We start from the raw sequence: 23,907 nt of genomic DNA, 5'->3' as shown, positions 1-23,907 counted from the left end.
TAAAACGATCGCTTATGCCCAGTGGCAATTTTATAAGTACTCAGTTGATGGATTTGTGTGTTGGATTTCGCCCGACGCTCTGCTGGGGCTTATCGTGGAATTATCAGAATTGGACACCTAATCAAGTAATTTGACAGGAATAGAACACACACAAACACACCTGCCCAAGAGGGGGGCTGGCAGGGGCCAGGCAATATGCAATAGGCATTGACATTGGCCAATCTGTTTTCGTTTTCTGGACACGTTCCTTGGCTTAATTCGGATAAGAACCGCAAAGTGCCAGGGATTTCATCAATAATTAGCCGCAATCACGATTAAGGGGGAGCTTCGTAGACAAGTGAGACGAACTTGGCGATACAGAGGCTGAAATCATTTATGATACGGATGCGGAGCGCATAGAGGCGATAACATAGAGCACTTGAGACCATATCTCTCCCCACGACAGATCTTCGGCAGACATATTTATTTTATTGTTCCATTGCAATTTTGAACGATACGAATTATATGGCCCATTGGAATGTGTGCTTTATCGTACTTAATATAGTACCTAAACAGAACTTCCTAGGCAAGATAGTGGCTAATTGGCAGATATACTCAATAAATGCATAAAATATATTACTTTTGATGTTTTGCTGAAGCACTTTCCGATGCATTCCAATGCTTCTGGATGCTGGGGAACGGGAACTGCCAGTTACGGTGACTCTCTGCGCCGTGCAGTCGAGCGAGAAAATGGGTTGACATCATTTGATGGCAGCAGCCCAACAGTTTTCCCAGCTCTGGAGTCCACTCAGCCGGAACGTGTGCAACAACAGCGATGATCCATTGGGCAGGTGAATCTGAAATACATACGAAACTAATTCAAATAACGCAAAATAGTTTGTTAATCAAGCGAGTTAAACAACGGAACCCGATCCCAGATGGAGGATTCGCAAATGGGGGGGACAAGGCGAGGCAAACGATAGGCAAACAAAAGTGGAATGACACATAAACGAAACGAAATGAAATCAACGACAGACTGGCAACAACACAGCACAAATTAATTAGTAAACTCTGTAGAAATGCGAGAGCAGAGCAGGCAGGGGCATTGCGAAACAAGTGCCAGTGCCAGAGACAGAGGGCATGGGCTTCAAATAGTACAGGGATCGGAACTGTCATTGGGGCTGGGTGTGTTCGGAAACTGAAGCTAATGTTAGTCAGTCAGAGACAACGATAGCAAAGACCCACAGCTCGGGTTTACGGGAAAAGCTGGCGAATCTGGTGAATCTGTACGGAAGAAGAACCTTCCAAAGTGGCAATCTTTATGAGCAGTAGTACAGTGTCAGTGTCGTGAGCGAACACGAGCGACGGGACTAATCAAGCCGTTTCTACACCGTGTAGATTTAATGGTTCCAAACTTCCAAGTCGAAGGTGCCGCCGCAATAGTGTATCTCCGAGGGCTGCAGGCTGGCAACAACAAGAAACGGGGAAATACGAGTATCTAGGAACTTGTTTCTGTTCTTTTACGATACACAAAGGCATTTCTTCATAATAAAGATAAAACTCGGTTGGCAATGGCAATGGATCTATTGTTCTACCGCACACTACTGTAGCCCCCGAATGCGAAAACAAGAAGTCTCATAAAATCCCATCCGCACGCGATCGGAGCCCAAAGGGGTGTGTGGTTTTTCACAATCGGAGTAGCACTTAAGATATTGTCGAGCCCACGATACCGATAATTTGCCTCTTCGGCGAGTTCCTGAATGCGTTGGACTCTCATATATCTTTGGAAGACCGACTAGACTCGAACCTCAATCGGAATTCAAGGGTAACGGGGCCCAGACGTGATCGAGCTTAAGGAGTTACGAGCAAATCCTTAAAGTGTCAGTGCTTCGGATTTGTCGAAGGATAAATCCTGTGGAAATCTCAATATACAGAAGTTCCAGCAATCTATAAAAATGAGTGTACGTATGGAATTTGTGTGAATTTATGGAGTGGCAACAATATGAACAGTACAAAACAAGTGATTTATGAAGTGAAACTAAAATCCTTATAGTATTTTACTTTGTTCTTAAGAAGAATCACGCCCCACAAGTGAATCCAATATTTTGTGAGAGTCAGGAAGTTTTATTTAATTCTGGGAAGCATATTAGAAAATGAAAGTGTTTGTTACATAATTGGGATATATTCAAATTGAAATAGAAGAGATCCGTAAGCAATCCAAGAAAGGCGAATGGATGAGAAGAGCTCTTGTTCAATGTCCAGCAAAAATAAAACAATCACTATGAGAGATTATATGCTCATACGTACGAGTAGATAAGAAATCGATTAAAAACCATGAACCAATACAAAAATTACACCCTTCAAAGATGCCGCGAGTCTCGCCAATTCTTCTTTTTTCGTTTTTTGCATGTTCACTCCATATGTGGGGTTATTTGTTCTTTAATAATCGGTTATCGGTTTATGGCCTCAACTTGAACGGTTGACGGTGGATCCAGCGCAACCTACCGCTGAGCACACGCCCATGAATCATGGATTAACACGCGACGATGAACTACTTCAGTGCTGATCGTTGTTTAATCTAGAAATCAAAAAAGAAAGTAGAGAATGTCTTATCGGTTAACGGATTGTAAATCAATAAATGTTCAACTATGTATTCGCCCAAAAGCCTGGGCACAATTGAAATGCATCGCATCGGATTGTGAAGTTCACGTGTTCCGGTGTTGCTTCGATTAAAAGTCCAAGATTAGATATGGATAAGCTATAATTACCTACGAGTATATACACGTAACTGAAATTTATAGAGCAACCACCTTATCACTGGACACTGCAACACTCTCTCTTCAACAGTTCAATTCCAAGTATCACATCGACGTGGACTTCGAGGTGCCCAAGAAGCTGCAATGGTACTACGCCCCCGTCTTCTTTGCCTTCTGGCTCTGTCTGTACCTGTCGCTGGTCAACACCCAGATAAACAGCATGCCCAAGGCCCTGATGCGTAGCGACGAGGCCAGCCATCCGAACTCCTTCATAGCCCAGCGCGCCGAGGACACTCTCATCGAACTGACCCGCATTGGGCCCCGCGTTGTGGGATCTGCGGCCAATGAGGTGGCTACCGTTGACTTTCTGCGCGCAGAGGTGGCCAAGGTCGAGGCCGAGATGAGCGATCGTTACGAGATTGAGATCGATGTCCAGCAGGCAAGCGGCGCCTACATGCACTGGGAAATGGTTAACATGTACCAGGGCATTCAGAACGTGGTCGTGAAGCTGAGCGAACGGAACTCCAGCAACGAGAACTTCCTGCTGATGAACAGCCACTACGATTCGGTGCCCGGCAGCCCCGGTGCCGGGGATGATGGGTCCATGGTGGTTTCCATGCTGGAGGTCATGCGTGTGATAGCCAAAGCAGGCGAGGCACTGGCCCATCCAATTGTTTTCCTGTTCAACGGGGCCGAGGAGAATCCCCTCCAGGGCTCGCACGCCTTCATCACCCAGCACAAGTGGGCCAAAAACTGCAAGTAGGTGACCCAGCAGCTGCAGCTAGTCAGGATCCTCCTCATTCGCTCATCTCTAACCCCACAGAGCTCTCATCAATCTGGACTCTGCCGGCAGCGGCGGTCGGGAGATCCTGTTTCAGTCCGGACCCAATCATCCCTGGCTGATGAACTACTATCGCAATGTTCCGCATCCGTTCGCCAACACCCTGGGCGAGGAGATGTTCCAAGCTGGCATTATTCCATCCGACACGGACTTCCGCATCTTTCGCGACTATGGCGGCGTTCCCGGCCTGGACATGGCCTACATATTCAACGGCTTTGTCTACCACACCAAGTACGATAGGATAAACGCTTTTCCCAGGGCCTCCTTCCAGCACACGGGCGACAATGTGCTGTCCCTGGCCAGAGCTCTCGCCAATGCACCGGAAATGGACGACACCGCCGTAAGTAGAAAAAAAAATCGTAGTCCGCTCTCGAATGCCTACAAAAATGACGCATACTTTCAGGCGCACGCTGAGGGCCACAACATCTTCTATGACTTTCTGGGCTGGTTCATGATATTCTACACGGAAACCACGAGCATCATTGTGAACGTTGTTGTGTCTCTGCTGGCCCTTATGGCCATTGGCATCTCGTTGTACTTCATGTCCGTGCGCTCGGGATGCAGCTGGAAGGGAGTCCTGCTGCGCTACGCGATCACCATTGGCATGCAGCTCGCCTCCCTCGCTCTGGCCGTGGGCCTCGCACTGCTCGTTGCCGTCTTTATGGATGGTGTGAATCGCTCGATGACTTGGTTCACCTCCACCTGGACGATCTTTGGCCTCTACCTGGCGCCGATCATCTTCGGAATGAGCATCCTGCCAGCCCTGTATCTGGAGAAGACGAAACGCGATCCCCTAGGCCTGGGGTTCCGCATCCAGCTGTTCATGCACTCGCACTGCTTCTGGCTGATCGTGATCATGGTTACGCTGACGGGACTGAGCATTCGATCGGCCTACTTGATAATGCTCTGTGTGCTCTTCGATATAGTGGCTTTGATTGTGAACTTGGTCACCAAGTGGCACCGCAAAGGTAAGTAGAAAACTTAAAGGAAACTTAAAACTATTTCCATCCTTCGACAGCCTATTTGTTTGCCATTGCTGTCACGGTCTGTCAGATCCTTCCATTCGTCTACTTCACCTATTTGTGCACGGCGGCTCTCCTAACTCTGATGCCCATGCAGGGACGCTCGGGTTCGTCCTCCAACCCCGACTTGGTTATCGCAGCCCTTGTCTGGTTATTTTCCCTCATGTTTGCGGGTTTTATTGTAAGTGCAAATTGGATCGCTTGTGCCTGACTTGTGGCTAAGAGAACTCCTTCCTAGGTTCCACTGATCATGTTCTTCCGCAAGACGAGAACGATTGTGCTCTGCTTCCTCGGGATTACCATTCTGTTCATTGTAATCGCCGTCACGAATGCCGGATTCCCCTACAAGGAGAAAACCTCAGCTCAGCGCTACTCATTGATCGTAAGTGACAACTTAATCGCTACTTATCCTGTATGGATCTGATCATGGCCCTTTCTTAGCATGCACATCGTCGGCTACATAACGCGGATGGCACCACTCGCATGGACGAATCAGGCCTGTACATATATCCCCAAGATCGACGCATCGAAATAGCGCGAGGTAAGCTTTCTCTTGAAATACATAATTCTCTGGATTAATATCCCATTTGATTCTCAGACGAAATAGATTCCATCGGAGAGGTGCAGAAGGTCAGCGACACTTGCGACGAGGAAATGTTTTGTGGGCTGCCCCTGTACAATCATCGCTGGAACAAGGCTCGGAAGTACAGCCTGTGGGTGCCTGTGCCGGAGCTGCCAGAGATACCCACGGAGTATCCATCGCTCATTCTGCAGGACAGCAGCGAGCTGGAGAGTGCCACGCGGCGGCGTTTTAGCTTCTCACTGAGTGGACCCGACCACATGGGCATCTTCGTGAATATGAAAAATGATGCCAAGCTGGTGGACTGGTCCTTCAACGACACTCTCATTCGGGAGAAGGCAGAACCACCGTACATGGTGTACTTCTCCTACGGACTGGACAACAGTTCCCTAGAGTTTACTATCGATGTTGAGGTGAGCTCAATCCACATTTAATGTTATTCCATATTCAATAAGTATGTGGCCTAACAAACCAATGTATTGCTTGCAGAAGACAACTTCGACATTCGATACTCCCACTCTGGAGATTGGCATTGGCGGACACTGGGTTAATCAGGATATAACTGCCATTGGAAGGCTGAGCAAATACATAGATCGATTTCCCTCGTATGCCTACATACAGGGTTGGGTTGGGACCTACGAGACCTGGTATTTCTAAGGGGAATTACTCACAAGAAGATATTGGGTTTGCTTTACTAATTGTAGTCATTAAGCGTTATCGATTAACTGTATAGAATCTGATAAAAAGTATATATATTTTATTAAACCAATAAACCTACGAATACTACAAATATAATGGAACGTCTTTTTGAGTATTTGTTTTGGTAAATTATGCATTCCATTCCCCGGAATGGTATGTTCGTGAAAGGAAAAGTGTTTACTTAAGGCGTACGAAACAGGGCCAATATAAACAACAGGTGGTACGGTGGAAGCAATTAGCCACAAAAATATTAAATTGTAGCTAGAAAACCACTAACGCACATGCTTAAGGCCCAGTCTATCTTCATTTCGAGACCGGGGATAGCTCCGCTCGGAAGACGCTCTCCAAAACCTACGAGATTACACACTACATACTCGTAGTATATATGTAGAGTGTCTATGATAGAGAGCACAGCTACAAGAAATGTATAGGCTCTTATAAAAAGCTTAAAATAAACACAGAGAGCCCACGAAATTCCAGATTAAATAGTCGAATAAGCATCGCCCATGGTGATGATGATGAGGCTGAGAGAGATCACATCTCAGTTGGATTGTTCATGCCCAACGGAGATGTGGGGAGCCCTGCGTACGCGATTAGATTCTTTCGAGAGCGAGGTGAGGTGACTTTCGGTGATTAGTGATTTAATGGGCCCGTCCACAAGGTACAATTATGATAACACAATTTATATATTCGAATAAGTGTGTGCATCATTTGATTAGCTCAAGTGTCTGATATAAGTGCCATAAATCGGTTATCAAGTTTATAAACTCAATTAGGGAATATGCATACATTTGTTCAAAGTTTGTTAATCGTGTATCCAATTGATTTTATGCCTCGCCTATGTGAAGATATTCGCCAGGCCCCAAATGATTTACATACATGTGCAAATACTCGTACATATGTATGTATGTATGTGTGTATATACTCGGAATATAATAGGAAACAATAGATGTTAGGTTGCGGTGGTCTGGTTTAGAGCCATAAAGATCTCCTATCTGTGAAGAAAGGAGCGGAGGTGATTGAGATAAGGTCATTCAATTGATATCAGCAATTATACAAGTAATGGTTATAAAAACATAAATCTCTTGCTTATAGAAGAGGGCTGTTTGAAAAGTCCTCTAAGAATGGATGACGGATTTTTTTTGGTTATTGTTCGGATATAGTTCCCCAGGATATTCTTCTATGGCTATCCGGATTCAAGAAAGGAAAGCCTGGATGGGTGTAATGGCAAACTATCCCGTTATTTGAAAATTAATTTCGTTTTGCTCATCATACAAAGCTGGTTTCATTATAGCCACCCTCGTTTCGATGAGACTAGTATCCAAAAAAGCCTAATATAAATACATCCATGAGCACATATCAACGTAGCACATACAATAAAGTCATTTGTATCATGGAGTATTCAATTGGGTCCCCTTGGTTTTTGGCGGATATAAAAGGAATTGACGTTGGGTTTAGGCCAACTAGTCCTATTCTGGAGGGTTCAGTGTGCAGAGCTGTAGCTACAGAAAAGGGAAATGGGTGACAAGGACAAGCTTGTAAGGGACACTTGGAAAACTGACATTTTCCGTTTCCACTAAATATTCGGCGATATTTCTCTTGCAGATTTCTGACGAACCCGTCGAGGCTGGTTTGCTGTCGCCGAAGAATGCCAGGAAACAGGAGCAGACCTCCAGAGGTCCCTGGTACATGGCCAGCGGCTTCCTTCTGTTTTGGCTGCTCCTCTTCTTTGCCGTAGTGGTGCCACTCTTCTACCGCCTGCCTGCGGCCATGACCATCGAGGATGCCTCCAAGGGTGTGTTTATTGCCGAGCGTGCACAGGGTAATCTGTACGAATTTGACAAAATCGGACCCAAAGTGGTGGGCAGCGATGGAAATGAGAACAAGACCGTACAGTTCCTGCTCAAAGAATTAGCGCTGATTGAGGCAAATGTCCTGGACGAGTACTTTGACATTGAAATTGACCTCCAGATTGTCTCCGGCTCCTACATTCATTGGACTATGGTCAACATGTACCAGGCGGTGCAGAATATCGTCGTTAAGCTGAGCCCCAAGAACTCGACCAGCGACACCTACCTCCTGGTCAACTCCCACTTCGACTCAAAGCCCACTAGCCCTTCGGCCGGCGATGCTGGTCAAATGGTTGTCACAATCCTGGAGGTGCTCCGCGTGATGTCCTCTACCAAGCAAACCTTCGAGCATCCAATTGTCTTTCTGCTCAACGGTGCCGAGGAGAATCCCCTACAAGCCTCCCACGGCTTCATCACCCAACACAAATGGGCCTCCAAGTGCACGTAAGCAATGCAACACGAGTCCCAAGCTAACAGAGCAATCAATAACACAGACGACTCCCCACGTTACAGGGTACTCATCAATTTGGATGCAGCTGGCAGCGGAGGTCGCGAGATTCTCTTCCAGACTGGACCCAACCATCCCTGGCTTGTAAACGTAAGCAGCCCTGAAGCCGCTGCCATCTGATGCAACGATTCTATACCTCGATTTTCCATATTGCAGTACTACAAGAAGAATGCCAAGCATCCATTCGCGACCACCATGGCTGAGGAAATTTTCCAAACAGGTATCCTGCCCTCAGACACGGACTTCACCATATTTACAAAATATAGTAAACTCGTCGGTAAGAATGACAGCAACAACAGCAACCGAAAAACTTGCAACTAAATGACGACAAATATATTCGATTCCTTGCTCTAGGTCTGGATATAGCCCAGTGCATCAACGGCTACACGTATCACACCAAGTACGATCGCTTCGATGTCATTCCACGCACTTCTATTCAGAACACGGGTGAGAATGTTCTCAGCTTGGTCCGCGGCCTCTCTAATGCCACAGAGTTGCATGATCCGGAGGTAAGTTGATCCAGCCCAACCGAGAAAATTCTCCTTATATATTTGAACTTATATCAGGCATACGCCTCGGGACACGCCGTCTTCTTCGACGTCCTGGGACTGTACTTCATCAGCTACTCGCAGAGCACTGGTGTGATCCTCAACTATGCCGTGGCTGGAGCTACCATTGTCCTGATCTTTGTGTCAGTCTGGCGCACAGCGAGTGTCTCCAATGTCTCCACAGGCCACATTGTTGGCTTGTTCATCCTGATTTTGGTGGTACAGATCATTGGCTTTGTGCTCGGCCTGGGAATGCCCGTTGTGGTCGCGTATTTGTTCGACATGTACGGCCTCTCTCTCACCTACTTCGCCACTCCGGCGCTGATGATCGGCATATATGTGTTCCCCAGTCTCCTCGGACTTAGTTTGCCCTCGTTCATCTACTTGAAGCTGCAACGGAGTGTAAGTAGATTAGATTACCATTCATATATGTTTGGGACTAAATACATGTATTTTTTGTTTCAGGAGAAGATTTCCTTTGCCCATCAACTGCAAATGGTGCTGCATGGACACGCGATTGTCCTGGCCATTCTCGGCATTGGAATAACTTACTACGGCCTGCGATCCGCCTACGTTATAACTTGGACGCTCATCTTTTACGTGGTTCCCCTGACCATCAACCTGCTGACGACTCTGCACGATCGCGGCTTCTCCTGGACGGGCGTCGTGAAGATTGTTCAGATCGTTCCCTTCCTGTACAACAGCTATCTGTTTTACACCTTCCTGGTTATCCTCAGTGCAATGATGGGCCGATTCGGCAGGTCGACAAACCCCGATCTGATTATCTCTGCTCTGAATGCCTTGGGAACTATTCTTGCTATGGGCTTTTTGGTAATGACTCTTTTTATGAGCTTTCTACAGTTATCTAACGATGCAGTATCATGTAGATTCCCCTTATCAACGTCTTTCGCCGACCAAGTATGATCCTCTTCGCCCTGCTGGCCGTAAGTGCCCTGAGCATCTACACAGCCAGCTCCACCCAACTCGGATTCCCCTATCGCCCCAAGACCAATGTAGAGAGAGTGCCATACCTGGTGAGTACTTACTGGACAGTGGCATCTCCTGGACATTCCATTATAACTAACTAACTCCATTTCCAGCAAGTGCGACGAACCTTCTACGAGTACGATGGGTCCGTCAGCAAGGAAGACTCCGGCTACCTGTTCAACTTCCAGGATCGCCGGGGACCTGCTCCCCTGAAGGGTACCAAGGCGAACCTAACTGGCTTGGTTAGCATCGAGGCGGATTGCGCCAAGTACATGATGTGTGGCTATCCCCTCTACGACCACCGTTGGGTGAAGAACCGTCTAAAGGGAATGTGGCTGCCGCGCGAAACACCCGTCGAAACCCCATCGGTGCCCACTTTCGAGCTTCTGAACAAGACCGTGCTGGAGGACGGAAAGACGGTGCGGTTCGAGTTCAGGGCGGAGGTCACCGATCACACCAGTGTGTTCATCCAGCCCTACGAAGACGTGGCCGTAACCAACTGGTCCTTCCCGATCGATTACATTGGACAGCAGACGACGTATCACATCTACTTCGCGCATGGCAAGGATAATACGGCACTTTCATTCTTCATTGAGCTTTATGTAAGTGTTCGGCGGATGGAGTACAGTTTGGAGTCCATTTTAATTTCTGCATTCTCATCCATTAACACAGAAACCCGATGGCGACTTCGACGTGCCCGTTTGCCAGGTGGGAGTGTCTCATCATTTCATTGGCGACGAAGGCGATGAGCTCAGCCAGAAGTTTGCGAAGTCCTTCCCGTCCTATGCGGCGCTGGTCCAATGGCCCACCTCCTACCGGCAATTCACTTACTGAGTTCCTGCCTTCTGCCTGTATTATTGTAAGACCCCTCTACAGTGGAGCGCAGACAGTCCATGAAAGCAATCGTCCAGCCTGAACTTCAGCTTTTGGTCCGACAACGCACCTTGCCTTGTCGTAGTCCACTTGAAACACCAATTATTCTTGTCACAAAATAAAAATATGATGAACACACGCCCGTGCAATCAAGCTCTAAATCAATCGTGATAAAAATCTGCGCCATAAATGTTTTATTACAGATTTAACCAATTATACGTTTATATTGGAGGAATTACAGTCAATACTGGATTTTTCTAAGTGAAAATCTTACATCTGGGATCTCATCTGAGCAGCCCAGCCTCAGATATTGTTTTGCGAGCTGAAATACTTTGTTATACTTCATTAAGAGATTTGATCTCCGGTTACCAATTGGTGGAATATTCCAAGACAAGGTTTGGCATAATAAATTTGATTATCAAGCGGCGATTGGGATCAGTTTTCTCGAGTACGTGCTCCAGTAATTGAAAGGCGGCTGATTAGTACTTGGTGCACTTGACGCCCACGCCGCATATATAAGAGTATCTCGACCTTTTCTTTAGGCAAGCAGTTTTATTCCCGACAGCGGCCAGTGTGTTTCTGCAAAATACTAAGGTGATGGGAGACAAGGACAAGCTCGTAAGGAAACCCCTTTTGTTGCCCCCATTATATTAATGAAAATGCACAATTCACAAATTGGCAGATCTCTGACGAGGAGTCCGTTCAGGACAAGGCGGCGATTGCCGAAAAGGTAGCCAAACTGGCAGTGAAGGCGAATCGCCCCTGGTACTTTGAAGCGGGATTCCTCCTCTTCTGGGCCACGCTCTTCCTGGCCATCGTGGTGCCGCTCTTCTATCGCCTGCCCACACCTCTGACGGTTCACGATACCAACCAGGACGTATTCATTGCGGAGCGGGCCCACAAGACATTAGCCGGCCTGGCCAACATTGGCACGAAAGTGGTCGGCAGTCAAGGAAATGAGGTCTATACGGTGCAGTTCCTGCTAGCTGAACTGGAGCTGATCAAGCAGCAAGTCCTGCTGGAATACTATGACATTGAGATCGACGTTCAAATTGCCTCGGGCTCCTACATTCATTGGACCATGATCAACATGTACCAAGGAGTGCAGAATATCGTCATCAAGCTTAGCCCCAAGGGTTCCACCAGCGAAACCTACCTTTTGGTCAACAGCCACTTTGACTCGAAGCCCACTAGTCCGTCGGTGGGCGATGCTGGACACATGGTCACCACTATGTTGGAGGTGCTGCGGGTGATCTCCACAAGCAAGCAATCATTCCAACATCCGATTGTATTTCTCCTAAACGGAGCCGAGGAGAATCCCCTACAAGCCTCGCATGCCTTCATCACCCAACACAAATGGGCTCCATTCTGCAAGTAAGCAATCCATCCATTGATCCCAGCGATTACTAAAGAGTTAAGATACCATACTGTTTAATTACAGGGCCGTCATCAACCTAGATGCCGCTGGAACTGGTGGTCGCGAGATTCTCTTCCAGAGTGGCCCATACAATCCCTGGCTTTTAAAGGTAACTGTTCCGTCAAAACATTTCCCCAAAGGGCACTAAATGTACATACCAAATTTGTTACAGTACTACAAAGAGAGCGCCAAGCATCCGTTTGGAACCACCATGGGTGAGGAAATCTTCCAAACGGGTCTCCTGCCCTCAGACACAGATTTCGGCATTTTCAACACCTATGGAAACCTCGTGGGTAAGTCCAAAGAAACATCTGCACGTGGTATTTGGTTTTCAGATATGTTTTACTCCCCAAAAAAGGGTTCGACCTTGCCCAGTGCATCAATGGCTTCGTATACCACACCAAGTACGATGAATTGGACGTGATCCCTCAGGGTGCCCTTCAGAATACGGGCGATAATATCCTCAATCTGGTGAGGGCCTTGTCAAACGCACCAGAGCTCTACGATACTGAGGTGGGTCCCACTGCGGCACAGTACAAAAGGTGTCTGAACGGATCTAATAATCTATCAATTTTTATAGGCCTTTGCTTCAGGACACGCCATCTTCTTTGACTTTCTGGGCCTGTTCTTCATCAGCTATTCGTCCAGCAATGGCGAGTATCTGAACTATGGAGTGGCTGGTGCCGCCATTATCTTGATATTTGTATCCTTGTGGCGCATAGCGGCAGTCTCGAATGTTTCGCAGGAGGATGTAAGGCAGTGGGCTATCCTGGTGCTGGTGATTCAAGTCATCGCCTTCGTTCTTGGCCTGGCACTTCCCATTGTTGTGGCGTACGCTCTTGATCTCTACGGAAAGTCGCTAAGCTACTATAGCAGTCCCCTGCTGGTTGTCGGTCTGTTCGTGTGCCCAAGTCTCGTGGGACTGAGCTTGCCCTCCACCATCTACTACACACTGTACCGTAATGTAAGTGTCCACTGGCATCCATTAGCTGCCACTTACCAAGTCTTCGCTCTATTTATACGTTCTATCGTAGAGCAAGGTCTCCTTTGCCCACTACATCCAGCTGGCGCTGCACGGACACGCTGTTGTCCTGGCCGTTCTCGGGGTCGCATTAACATACTATGGCTTGCGATCCGCCTACGTTATAACATGGACGCTCATCTTTTACGTGATTCCCTTGGCCATCAACCTGCTGACGACTCTCCACGATCGCGGCTACGCCTGGACAACCATCCTTAAGCTATTCCAGATCTTCCCGTTCCTGTACAACAGCTACCTCTTCTACACATTCGTGGTTGTGCTCACTCCCATGATGGGACGCTATGGAATGTAAGCAATGCGAAGCCACTAGCTGCAATGGCTTCCTAACCAACCTGTCTCATCCCATTTTAGGGCAACCAACCCGGACTTGATTGTCTCTGCCTTGACTGCACTGGGCACCATATTGTCAATGGGCTTTTTGGTATGTTGCCCTGTCCCTCTACAGTACTGATCAGTGATCACCTTCTATAACTGTATCATTACCTCTACAGATTTTGCTTGTGAACATGTTCCGCAGACCGAGCATTGTTTTTGTCATTCTGCTGGCCGTAAGTGCCCTATCTATATTCGCTGCCACCTCCACCGATATCGGGTTTCCCTATCGTCCCAAGACCAACGTGGAGCGGATCAACTACTTGGTTCGTTCACTATCTTACTAATCTACGGCAATATTTGACATTTAAAATTCGATTACAGCAAGTGAGGCGAGTGTTTTACGAGTACGACGGTGCAGTCAGCTGGGAAGACTCCGGCTACGCGTTCTATTTCCAGGACCGACGTGGGCCAACTCCCTTGGAGGAAAGCGGCATGCCCCTAACGGGCTTGGTGAGCCTCGAATCGAACTGCACCGAGCGCATGATGTGCGGGGTTCCGCTGTATGATCATCGTTGGGTTAAGAGTCGCCTAAATATAATGTGGCTACCGCGTGAGCAGCCCATCGACACACCAGCGATGCCTACCCTCAAACTTTTGAGCAAGACTGTGCAAGCCGACGGTATAACCGTACGGTTCGTGTTTGAGGTAACGGGTCCGGATCACACGAGTCTCTTCATTCAGCCCTTCGAAGATGTGACCATAAGCAACTGGTCCTTCCTGCAAAGCTACCTGCAGACCACCTCTACGTATCCCCCACCGTTTCACATTTACTTCTCATATGGAATTGATAGTTCCCCGTTGAACTTTTTCATTGATATTATGGTAGGAAAATGACTAATTCCAAACTGATTAGAACTGGAGCTACTATATTACTCATTTGTATTTCACACAGAAACCCAATGGCGACTTCAACGTCCAACTGTTCGAGCTGGGTGTGGCGGGACAATTTCTAGGAAGTGTTGGAGATGCTGAGAGCGTGAAATTCGCTGAATCATTCTCAGCGTATTCGGCCATTGTCCAGTGGCCAGCTTCCTATCAGAGATATATCTTTTAAAATAATTCCTTCAACTGGAAAAGCTGAAAAATATATAAAATTATACATGCAAATACGATTCTTTGTGTATCATGAATGATACGGATAGGTTTCATATAAATACATACATACCAAGGGCTATGTTTTTAAATCTCGTGCTATGGAAGAGGGTAAATTGTCATGGAAAGACGCGTCGTTATAGCACGGTCCGTCTGTTTTTAAGGTCAACTAGTTGCAAAGTTCTTTATAATTCACATTGATCATTCGTAGTTATCGGAATGTTCGAGTCATTAAATCAATCGTTCCGAGTAGCATGGGCCCACAAAACATTCGCAGTTGTGTTTATGATTTGGTTTTCTGTAGGATTTGTTTTATAGGGTATTATAAATTACTGCATTGATTTCAATTTCCAATCGTATTTAGATTGTTGTTTAGTTTGCAATGAAAAAATTAATTTTAAATGCCACAAATGTTTATTTAGATAAAAAAAAAAAAGAAAAGTAAACAAAATGTATATGTGGAAATACAAGAATCGAATAGCCTGTCAAAGTAAGTTTAACGGAAACCATCCATGAAACTTTGACATCGAAAGAGGAGAGGGTGAGGCACTCACGCAGAAAGTATAGTCTTTGAGATTTGGGCCTACAATTCAAGTGAGTATGCCATGTATAGAGAGATCTGCTTTAAGAGAGCCAACAGGGCAATTTTTTGGAAGAACATGAAATTTTCCCATAAGTATCGACAATGATGAGGAAGCTGAAAGAACTCGCGTTTCAGTTGTATTTTTAGCGCTCAGTAGAGATGTGGCGGGGACTGCGTTTGCGGTTGGATGTCATCCAAAGAAAGGTGTGCGATGTTGCCTAGGAGTACGTTAGGCAATAACCAAATTTATTTATAATGCTTTTGGGTTTGATTATGTTGATTTATCAAGACAGTGTAGAGTTATCAAAAGAAGTGTGTCTCATATTAATTTTCCCAGTAATAAACCCCATAAAAAGTCCGCGATAATTGAACATTCACGCATTCATAGATTACAGAGATTCCGGATTGGCAACAGTTGTTGGGTTGCGGTGGGTCTGAAACTGTAAAGATTGTGTTTATCAAAAGAAAGAAATCGGAGCATTAAATTTGTATAATCATATACAGGTTTTAGTTATTACCGAATGGGGGGAAAAACGAGAAGAACAAAAATGCGATAAATGTACACCAAATTGAGTTTTTAATGACTTTAAAGCATATGGAATGATATGTCGCTTTTTGGGGAAGTATTTAAAAGCAGCTGGCGTTTTTCGCTCAGTCTCGTCCGGGAAAAAAGAAGACCAACATGGGCGACAAGGAACAACTTGTAAAGACCATTTCCTAAGAACAACAATAATCCCTTTCCTTAACCACATTTCCATTGTATTTCCTTCAGATATTGGACGAACGCGTCGAGTCGGCGTCTCCTAAAAATACTAAAAAACAGGAGAAGGATTCCAAAATTCCCTGGTACATGGCCAGCGGCTTTCTTCTGTTCTGGGCGCTCCTCTTCTTTGCCATAGTGATGCCACTCTTCTACCGCCTGCCCGCGGCCCGCACCATCGAGGATATCTCAAAGGGAGGATTCATTGCCGAACGCGCACAGGCTAACCTTTACGACTTTGCCAATATCGGCACAAAAGTGGTGGGCAGCGATGGAAATGAGAACAAGACTGTCAAGTTTCTGTTGAAGGAGTTGGCGCTGATTGAAGACCAACTCCTGGACGACTACTTCGACATAGAAATTGACGTGCAGATTGCTTCTGGCTCCTACATCAAGTGGGAGTTGGTCAACATGTATCAGGCGGTGCAGAATATTGTCGTTAAGCTGACCCCCAAGAACTGCACCAGTGAAAACTACCTCTTGGTCAACAGTCACTTCGATTCACAGCCGACAAGTCCCTCTGCTGGCGACGCAGGCCACATGGTTGTCACGATCCTTGAGGTCCTTCGAGTGATCGCCACCACGAAGCAAACGTTCGAGCATCCAATCATTTTTTTGATTAACGGCTCCGAGGAGAACTCTTTGCAGGCTTCGCATGGCTTCATCTCCCAGCACAAATGGGCTCCATTCTGCAAGTAAGCTACGGGATAACTACATTTTGGTGTGACATTATAATCCAACGATATATCTAATGTTTGCAGGGTTGTCATCAACCTGGATGCAGCTGGCAGTGGAGGACGCGAGATTCTTTTCCAGACTGGACCCAATAACCCTTGGCTCGTAGACGTAAATAATCTGGGAAAGCCCTTCCATGCCTAAGATTCTTATTTCTGTCTACTTTCTGTTCTATTGCAGTACTACAAGCAGAACGCCAAGCATCCGTTCTCCACCACCATGGCTGAGGAAATCTTTCAAACGGGGCTCATCCCATCAGACACTGATTTCGGAATTTTCCGCACATATGGAAACCTTATTGGTACGCACCTGTGAAAAACAGTTGTGACAACTTAACTACGAGAGACATAACATATCCTTTTCTCTCCTCAGGATTGGACATAGGACAGTGCTTCAATGGTTACGTCTATCACACCCGGTACGATCGCGTCGACGTTATCCCCAGGGCTTCTCTTCAGAATACAGGCGACAATGTTCTCGCCATTGTGCGAGCTTTTTCCAATGCTACAGAGCTCCACGATACCACGGTAAGACAACAATTAACAAAGCCTTGACAAATTATAAGAACATTGTCGTCACAGGCAAATCCTTCAGGGAACACAATCTTCTTCGACGTCCTGGGACTGTACTTCATCAGCTACTCGGAGAGCAATGGCGTCATCTTCAACTATGCCGTGGCTGGAACTACCATTGTGCTGATCTTTGTGTCCTTGTGGCGCACCGCAAGCGTGTCCAATGTCTCCGCCGGACACGTCGTCGGCTGGTTCATTCTGATTGTCGTACTCCAGGTCATTGCTCTACTGCTTGGCCTGGGTCTGCCCGTTGTGGTCGCGTATTTGTTCGACATGTACAGCCTCTCCCTCACCTACTACAGCACTCCAGCGCTCCTGATCGGCCTTTATGTGTGCCCGACTCTCATCGGTTTCAGTTTACCCTCTTTCGTCTACTTGAAGCTGCAACGGGATGTGAGTAGCAACCAAATCCGATTCTATGCCATATACTACTATATCCATCCATCTGTTTAGGACAAGGTTTCCTTTGCGAAGCAACTGCAGCTGGTGTTGCATGGACACGCCACTATCCTGGCCATCCTCGGCATTGGACTCACGCTCTATGGACTGCGTACCACCTACGTCGTCACGTGGACGCTTCTCTTCTACGTTATTCCCTTGGCCTTCAACCTTCTCACGACTCTGCACGATCGCGGCTTTGCCTGGACGGCCGTCCTGAAAGTCGTCCAAGTCATCCCGTTCCTGTACAACAGCTATCTCTTCTACACATTCATTGTGGTGCTAACCCCCATGATGGGTCGCTTTGGCCTGTAAGTAATGTCTGACGGTTTTGTGGGATAATTTCTCCTTCAACCCCTCACTTTTTAGATCTACCAATCCAGACTTGATTGTTTCTGCCTTGACTGCATTGGGAACTGTATTCTCCTTGGGCTTTTTGGTACGTTATTCTGCTGCTGTACGCCACAGTCAGTATGTAAAACCATTTAAATTGCTCCTCAGGTTCTGCTTGTGCATATGTCACGGCGCTCCAGTCTCATTTTCCTCGGCTTGCTGGCTGTGACTGCCTTAACTGTATACATTGCATCTTCCACCCAAATCGGATTCCCTTACCGTCCCAAGACCAATGTGCAGCGAGTCCACTACTTGGTTAGTCTTTCATCCCATATCGGAATTAATATGAAACTAACCCTATAATTTGCTGGTTGCAGCAAGTGCGCCGAGTGTTCTACGAGTACGATGGAACAGTCAGCAAGGACGAGTCCGGATATCTATTCAATTTCCAGGATCGTCGTGGGGCTGCTCCCCTGAAGGGAACCAAGGTAAACCTTACTGGCTTGGTCAGCATGGCATCGGACTGTGAGAAGCACATGCTGTGTGGCGTGCCTCTGTACGATCACCGCTGGGTGGAAAGTCGCGAAAATGGGATGTGGCTGCCGCGGGAGCAGCCCGTCGAGACACCGTCGGTGCCGGTTTTGGAGCTGCTAAGCAAAACGGTGCTGCCCAATAACAAAACCGTACGGTTCGAGTTTAATTTGACGTGTCCGGATCACACGAGTCTGTTCATTCAGCCGTTCGAAGACGTGACCGTTAGCAACTGGTCGTTCCTGCTCAGCTATACGGCACAGTGCACCCCTCCGTACCATATATACTTCTCATATGGAATAGATAATGCACCATTGAACTTCATCATGGAGCTTACGGTAAGGAATTCATCGTTAATGAACTTTTAATGGAAACTCTCTAAACTTGTGTCCTTCCTACGCTTCCCACAGAAATCCGATGGGGACTTCGATGTACCTCTGTTCCAGCTGGGAATATCGGCACAGTATATGCATACTGAAGGCGATGATCTGAGTAGGAAATTCGCTGCATCATTCCCTTCATATGCGGCAATTGTTCAGTGGCCAGCTATATATCAGAGATATATATATTAATCTGTATTTTATTTATACGAGTATAAATATTTTGAATATATTAAATCTGAGATTTATATGCAAGTATATTGAGCTAGTTTATTTCTAATATATATCGACTTGAAAGGCAATTGGCATTCTTTACTTGGTACAAACGTATTGGGAAAGAATTTCCATCTTTCCATATGTATAATCCCCTATGTGAAGACTGAAAATATTGATTATATGCTTCTATATACATATGTATATATGTTTCTTTCTTATGAACGGCCTCTCCACAAGGTAATACCCAGGATTTCGCGAAGGGGGGGTTAAAATAGGTATTCATCTTATTGGAGAATAATTTTAAAACCCATAAAACCATTTTAACTGCCAAAGTTCGCTTTCTCATAATTAGGCGACAAAAATAAATAACATGTCCTTCAAAATCAAGTCCAACACACTTCAGGTGCAACTCAAGATCCATATAATAGAATAATTAATATTTAATTTTTTCGGCTATAGTTTCTGCATTCAAAGCATGCAAGTCTATAAAGACAACAAACTCTTCAATTATTTTTATTGGGCCTTGGTAAAACAAGGGATTATTTGAAGGATGAAACTTTAAGGAAATTTAAAAAAATGTAAGTAAACATACCCCTCTGGGTACGCCCATGCCTCTCTAAGCAATAAATTTTCTGGCATTATCATATTCAAAAACTTATCGGAAGATACGAAAAATAAAAAGTACCATGAACATAATATTTTATCCATTTAATCAGTGACCGATAATATGTACAAATGTATAGTCTTGGCGACATATGTATGTATATATGTATGTATGCAATACAAATGAAGGAGTTCGATGCAATTAACAATTTTTGCGATAGGTACAGGTATATAGATTGCTTGTTATATGGGATCCATAAGGAGCCCTTATCTGCGAAAGCGAAAGAAGGAAAAGACGGGAAGTAATCAGAACTGCTTCAGATAAAACACATTCAACTTTGATCAGCTAATACTCATGCTTTGCTTTTCAGATCTGAAATTTCCATGAGTAGTTTGTATAGTTATAACCCAATATGGTCCCAATCAAAATGTAAGCTTATTCAAAGAGTTTGAGGCTAAAAGACAATGAACATACATTAATTAATTTGTTCTTAAATATAGTTTTTATTTACTTATTTCTATAAATATTACACTGGCCGCAGTTTCATATATGATTAAATGTGTATGAATATATTTTAAATATAGTTATTTTTGTATACCGCACCACTTTAGATAAAGTATATTATGGCATAGCTTTAAGTTCTTTAGCCACCCTCGCATAAATGGACTTATAATCATATAAAACTGGTAAAAACCTCTGAATTTCAACTATCATTTGAACGATAAATGCGAATAAATCACCCCTTATAAAAGGCCATTAAATCATATCATAATCGCATTTCGGTTTGGATATATAAGCACCTAACTCTATTATTTACGTCCAGTCGCATTCTCGAGAAGTTGAGCTGGAGCCACCGAAAATGAAAATGGGTGACACGGACAAAACTGTAAAGAGGATTCTCGGATTGTAACCCCTTCACTAAGTATTAATATGCCTTGTTTCTGTAGCAGGTTTCATATGAGCGTATCGAAAATGGAGGAGAACCGCAGGAATATAGGAAAAAAGTGGAGAGAGACTCCACAGGTCCCTGGTATTTTGCCAGTAATTTTCTTCTGTTCTGGGCTCTCCTTTTTTTTGCCATTGTGGTGCCCCTCTTCTACCGGCTGCCTGCCGCTATGAACATTGAGGATGCCTCGAAGGGAGGATTTATTGCTGAACGCGCTTACGACAACCTGTACGAATTTGACAAAATCGGATCCAAGGTGGTAGGGAGCGATGCGAATGAGAACAAAACCGTTCAGTTCCTGCTCAAAGAACTAGCGCTGATCCAGGAGAATGTCCTTGATGACTACTTTGACATGGAAATTGACGTGCAAATTACTTCCGGCTCATATCTAAAATCGGAATCCATCTACATGTATCGAGCGGTGCAGAATATTATTATAAAACTCAGTCCCAAGAACACCACCAGCGAAACCTACCTCCTGGTCAACAGTCACTTCGATTCAAAGCCGACCAGTCCCGCTGCTGGCGATGCGGGTCACATGGCTGTTACGATTCTTGAGGTTCTTCGAGTGATGTCCTCTACTAAACAGACCTTTGACCATCCAATTGTGTTTCTAATCAACGGAGCTGAGGAGAAATCACTGCTTGCTTCCCATGGCTTTATTTCCCAACACAAATGGGCTCCATTCTGCAAGTAAGTAATTTAATAATTACCTTTTAGTGTCACATTATAATCCAACGATTAACCTATTATTGTGCAGGGTTGTTATCAACCTGGATGCAGCCGGCAGTGGAGGACGCGAGATTCTTTTCCAGACTGGACCCGATAACCCCTGGCTCGTGGACGTAAGCGATCTGTTCTGGGCAAGCCTTTCCATGGACACGAATCCAAGCTCTGAATATTTTTTCTGTTCTATTGCAGTACTACAAGAAGAACGCCAAGCATCCATTTGCCACCACCATGGCTGAGGAAATCTTTCAAACAGGGCTCTTACCGTCGGACACGGACTTCCGCATCTTTACTAAATATTCGAACCTCATAGGTATACATAATTAGAAACAATTGAATAGCCCTAGCTCACATACGTCTTTGTTAGGCTTGGACCTGGGCCAGTGCATTAATGGTTACGTGTATCACACAAGGTACGACCGCATTGACGTAATTCCCCGAACCTCCCTTCAGAACACTGGGGACAATATACTTGGTCTTGTCCGAGGTCTGTCCAATGCCACAGAACTACGCAATCCAAAGGTATCTTTTATATATATGATATCATAATGATTAATAAAGCCATAATTCTATCTTCGCACAGGAATACGCAGCGGGACATGCCGTCTTCTTTGATGTATTAGGATTGTACTTCGTCCATTACTCGGAGAGCACTGGTGTGATCCTCAACTATTTCGTGGCTGGGGCTACCATTGTCCTGATCTTTGTGTCCTTGTTGCGCACCGCAAGCGTGTCCAATGTCTCCACCGGACACGTCGTCGGCTTGTTCATTCTGATTGTCGTACTTCAGGTCATTGCTTTACTGCTTGGCCTGGGTCTGCCCGTTGTGGTCGCGTATTTGTTCGACATGTACGGCCTCTCCCTCACCTACTACAGCACTCCAGCGCTCCTGATCGGCCTTTATGTGTGCCCGACTCTCATCGGTTTCAGTTTACCCTCTTTCGTCTACTTGAAGCTGCAACGGGATGTGAGTAGCAACCAAATCCGATTCTATGCCATATACTACTATATCCATCCATCTGTTTAGGACAAGGTTTCCTTTGCGAAGCAACTGCAGCTGGTGTTGCATGGACACGCCACTATCCTGGCCATCCTCGGCATTGGACTCACGCTCTATGGACTGCGTACCACCTACGTCATCACGTGGACGCTTCTCTTCTACGTTATTCCCTTGGCCTTCAACCTTCTTACGACTCTGCACGATCGCGGCTTTGCCTGGACGGCCGTCCTGAAAGTCGTCCAAGTCATCCCGTTCCTGTACAACAGCTATCTCTTCTACACATTCATTGTGGTGATAACCCCCATGATGGGTCGCTTTGGCCTGTAAGTAATGTCTGACGGTTTTGTGGGATAATTTCTCCTTCAACCCCTCACTTTTTAGATCTACCAATCCAGACTTGATTGTTTCTGCCTTGACTGCATTGGGAACTGTATTCTCCTTGGGCTTTTTGGTACGTTATACTGCTGCTGTACGCCACAGTCAGTATGTAAAACCATTTAAATTGCTCCTCAGGTTCTGCTTGTGCATATGTCACGGCGCTCCAGTCTCATTTTCCTCGGCTTGCTGGCTGTGACTGCCTTAACTGTATACATTGCATCTTCCACCCAAATCGGATTCCCTTACCGTCCCAAGACCAATGTGCAGCGAGTCCACTACTTGGTTAGTCTTTCATCCCATATCGGAATTAATATGAAACTAACCCTATAATTTGCTGGTTGCAGCAAGTGCGCCGAGTGTTCTACGAGTACGATGGAACAGTCAGCAAGGATGAGTCTGGATATGTGTTCGACTTCCAGGATCGTCGTGGAGCTGCTCCCTTGAAGGGAACCAAGGTGAACCTTACTGGTTTGGTCAGCATGAAGTCGGACTGCGAGAAGTACATGATGTGTGGAGTTCCCCACAATTACAAAAGCAGTCAGAGCAGCCGTGTTAATGGGATGTGGCTTCCCCGTGATCAGCCCGTAGAGACGCCATCGGTGCCTGTTTTAGAGCTGCTAAGCAAGACTGTACTGGAAAATAACAAAACCGTACGGTTCGAGTTTAATTTGACGTGTCCCGACCAGACCAGTCTGTTTATCCAGCCGTACGAAGACGTGACCATCAGCAACTGGTCGTTCCTGCTCAGTCACTTGGAAGAAAATACATCTAGTGGCAGTCCGTTCTACATTATCATCTCGAACGGAATAGAGAGCTCTCCACTAAACTTATTCATGGAAATTACGGTAGTATATTTTGATAATTTTTTTTATTGAATCAAACGGTTTTTAATTTTACGTGCATTCAATTTTGAACAGAAACCCAATGGCGACTTCAACGTACCCCTTTTCCAGTTTGGCGTATCGGCGCTTTATATACACAGTAAAGGGGACGCAATGAGTGTGAAGTTCTCTGATTCCTTTCCATCATTTGCGGTTGCCATCCAGTGGCCAGCAGTCTATCAAAGATACATTTTCTAAGATGTCAGAAATATACCGTTTGACTCATAGAACTATGTTCTATGTTTCATTAAA

The 23,907-nt window shown here is 45.7% G+C and overlaps 5 protein-coding genes across 7 annotated transcripts; all 5 read left to right on the top strand.

Annotated features, from left to right (window-relative positions):
* Positions 1 to 1,151: 1,151 nt before the first annotated feature.
* On the top strand, positions 1,152 to 5,916 carry LOC108160856 (endoplasmic reticulum metallopeptidase 1). Its single transcript, XM_017295118.2, has 9 exons — positions 1,152 to 1,940; positions 2,827 to 3,494; positions 3,559 to 3,916; positions 3,980 to 4,544; positions 4,595 to 4,779; positions 4,837 to 4,980; positions 5,040 to 5,139; positions 5,197 to 5,591; positions 5,668 to 5,916. The coding sequence occupies exons 1-9, from the start codon at positions 1,935 to 1,937 to the stop codon at positions 5,833 to 5,835; spliced, it is 2,589 nt and encodes an 862-aa protein (XP_017150607.1). The 5' UTR covers positions 1,152 to 1,934; the 3' UTR covers positions 5,836 to 5,916.
* Positions 5,917 to 6,411: 495 nt separating this feature from the next.
* Positions 6,412 to 10,813, top strand: LOC108160910 (endoplasmic reticulum metallopeptidase 1). Of its 2 annotated transcripts, none has more exons than XM_017295186.2 (10): positions 6,412 to 6,491; positions 7,483 to 8,171; positions 8,241 to 8,325; positions 8,392 to 8,512; positions 8,590 to 8,744; positions 8,802 to 9,185; positions 9,249 to 9,614; positions 9,671 to 9,817; positions 9,884 to 10,372; positions 10,443 to 10,813. In XM_017295186.2, exons 1-10 carry the CDS (start codon positions 6,447 to 6,449, stop codon positions 10,602 to 10,604), a joined length of 2,643 nt encoding a protein of 880 aa, XP_017150675.1. In that variant the 5' UTR covers positions 6,412 to 6,446; the 3' UTR covers positions 10,605 to 10,813. The 2 variants fall into 2 exon arrangements, with proteins under 2 accessions (XP_017150675.1, XP_017150676.1); XM_017295187.2 differs by lacking the exon at positions 6,412 to 6,491 and adding an exon at positions 7,306 to 7,415 and having other exon boundaries at positions 10,443 to 10,812.
* Positions 10,814 to 11,151: 338 nt separating this feature from the next.
* LOC108161008 (endoplasmic reticulum metallopeptidase 1-like) lies at positions 11,152 to 14,584 on the top strand. The gene is made up of 11 exons (XM_017295315.2): positions 11,152 to 11,261; positions 11,326 to 12,017; positions 12,085 to 12,169; positions 12,233 to 12,353; positions 12,419 to 12,573; positions 12,641 to 13,024; positions 13,095 to 13,390; positions 13,454 to 13,523; positions 13,594 to 13,740; positions 13,799 to 14,299; positions 14,370 to 14,584. Exons 1-11 carry the CDS (start codon positions 11,241 to 11,243, stop codon positions 14,529 to 14,531), a joined length of 2,634 nt encoding a protein of 877 aa, XP_017150804.1. The 5' UTR covers positions 11,152 to 11,240; the 3' UTR covers positions 14,532 to 14,584.
* Positions 14,585 to 15,806: 1,222 nt separating this feature from the next.
* On the top strand, positions 15,807 to 19,127 carry LOC117185969 (endoplasmic reticulum metallopeptidase 1-like). Its single transcript, XM_033392429.1, has 11 exons — positions 15,807 to 15,855; positions 15,925 to 16,607; positions 16,674 to 16,758; positions 16,828 to 16,948; positions 17,020 to 17,174; positions 17,229 to 17,612; positions 17,673 to 17,968; positions 18,027 to 18,096; positions 18,159 to 18,305; positions 18,368 to 18,859; positions 18,932 to 19,127. The coding sequence occupies exons 1-11, from the start codon at positions 15,835 to 15,837 to the stop codon at positions 19,091 to 19,093; spliced, it is 2,616 nt and encodes an 871-aa protein (XP_033248320.1). The 5' UTR covers positions 15,807 to 15,834; the 3' UTR covers positions 19,094 to 19,127.
* A 1,403-nt stretch (positions 19,128 to 20,530) lies between these two features.
* On the top strand, positions 20,531 to 23,907 carry LOC108157993 (endoplasmic reticulum metallopeptidase 1-like). 2 transcript variants are annotated; one of them, XM_033392196.1, is made up of 11 exons: positions 20,531 to 20,607; positions 20,669 to 21,360; positions 21,428 to 21,512; positions 21,589 to 21,709; positions 21,764 to 21,918; positions 21,980 to 22,363; positions 22,424 to 22,719; positions 22,778 to 22,847; positions 22,910 to 23,056; positions 23,119 to 23,619; positions 23,692 to 23,907. In XM_033392196.1, the coding sequence occupies exons 1-11, from the start codon at positions 20,581 to 20,583 to the stop codon at positions 23,851 to 23,853; spliced, it is 2,640 nt and encodes an 879-aa protein (XP_033248087.1). In that variant the 5' UTR covers positions 20,531 to 20,580; the 3' UTR covers positions 23,854 to 23,907. The 2 variants fall into 2 exon arrangements, with proteins under 2 accessions (XP_033248087.1, XP_033248088.1); XM_033392197.1 differs by having other exon boundaries at positions 20,554 to 20,607; positions 20,672 to 21,360.

This window comes from Drosophila miranda, chromosome 3 (assembly GCF_003369915.1).
Source record: "Drosophila miranda strain MSH22 chromosome 3, D.miranda_PacBio2.1, whole genome shotgun sequence".
NCBI lineage: Eukaryota > Metazoa > Arthropoda > Insecta > Diptera > Drosophilidae > Drosophila > Drosophila miranda.
This window is presented reverse-complemented; position numbering and strand designations above follow the sequence as displayed.

Excerpts from the sequence above, each read along its gene's own strand:
- LOC108160856 (XM_017295118.2), top strand. Across the intron at positions 3,917-3,979 it reads CGGAAATGGACGACACCGCC|GCGCACGCTGAGGGCCACAA; the intron begins GTAAGTAGAAAA and ends GCATACTTTCAG. Across the intron at positions 5,140-5,196 it reads ACGCATCGAAATAGCGCGAG|ACGAAATAGATTCCATCGGA; the intron begins GTAAGCTTTCTC and ends TTTGATTCTCAG.
- LOC108160910 (XM_017295186.2), top strand. The coding sequence starts at position 6,447 with ATGTGGGGAGCCCTGCGTACGCGATTAGATTCTTTCGAGAGCGAG. Across the intron at positions 8,172-8,240 it reads AAATGGGCCTCCAAGTGCAC|GGTACTCATCAATTTGGATG; the intron begins GTAAGCAATGCA and ends CCCACGTTACAG. Across the intron at positions 10,373-10,442 it reads CATTCTTCATTGAGCTTTAT|AAACCCGATGGCGACTTCGA; the intron begins GTAAGTGTTCGG and ends CCATTAACACAG.
- LOC108161008 (XM_017295315.2), top strand. The coding sequence starts at position 11,241 with ATGGGAGACAAGGACAAGCTC. Across the intron at positions 13,025-13,094 it reads ACTACACACTGTACCGTAAT|AGCAAGGTCTCCTTTGCCCA; the intron begins GTAAGTGTCCAC and ends GTTCTATCGTAG. Across the intron at positions 13,741-13,798 it reads TGGAGCGGATCAACTACTTG|CAAGTGAGGCGAGTGTTTTA; the intron begins GTTCGTTCACTA and ends ATTCGATTACAG.
- LOC117185969 (XM_033392429.1), top strand. The coding sequence starts at position 15,835 with ATGGGCGACAAGGAACAACTT. Across the intron at positions 18,097-18,158 it reads TATTCTCCTTGGGCTTTTTG|GTTCTGCTTGTGCATATGTC; the intron begins GTACGTTATTCT and ends ATTGCTCCTCAG. Across the intron at positions 18,860-18,931 it reads ACTTCATCATGGAGCTTACG|AAATCCGATGGGGACTTCGA; the intron begins GTAAGGAATTCA and ends CGCTTCCCACAG.
- LOC108157993 (XM_033392196.1), top strand. The coding sequence starts at position 20,581 with ATGAAAATGGGTGACACGGACAAAACT. Across the intron at positions 21,710-21,763 it reads TAAATATTCGAACCTCATAG|GCTTGGACCTGGGCCAGTGC; the intron begins GTATACATAATT and ends CGTCTTTGTTAG. Across the intron at positions 23,620-23,691 it reads ACTTATTCATGGAAATTACG|AAACCCAATGGCGACTTCAA; the intron begins GTAGTATATTTT and ends AATTTTGAACAG.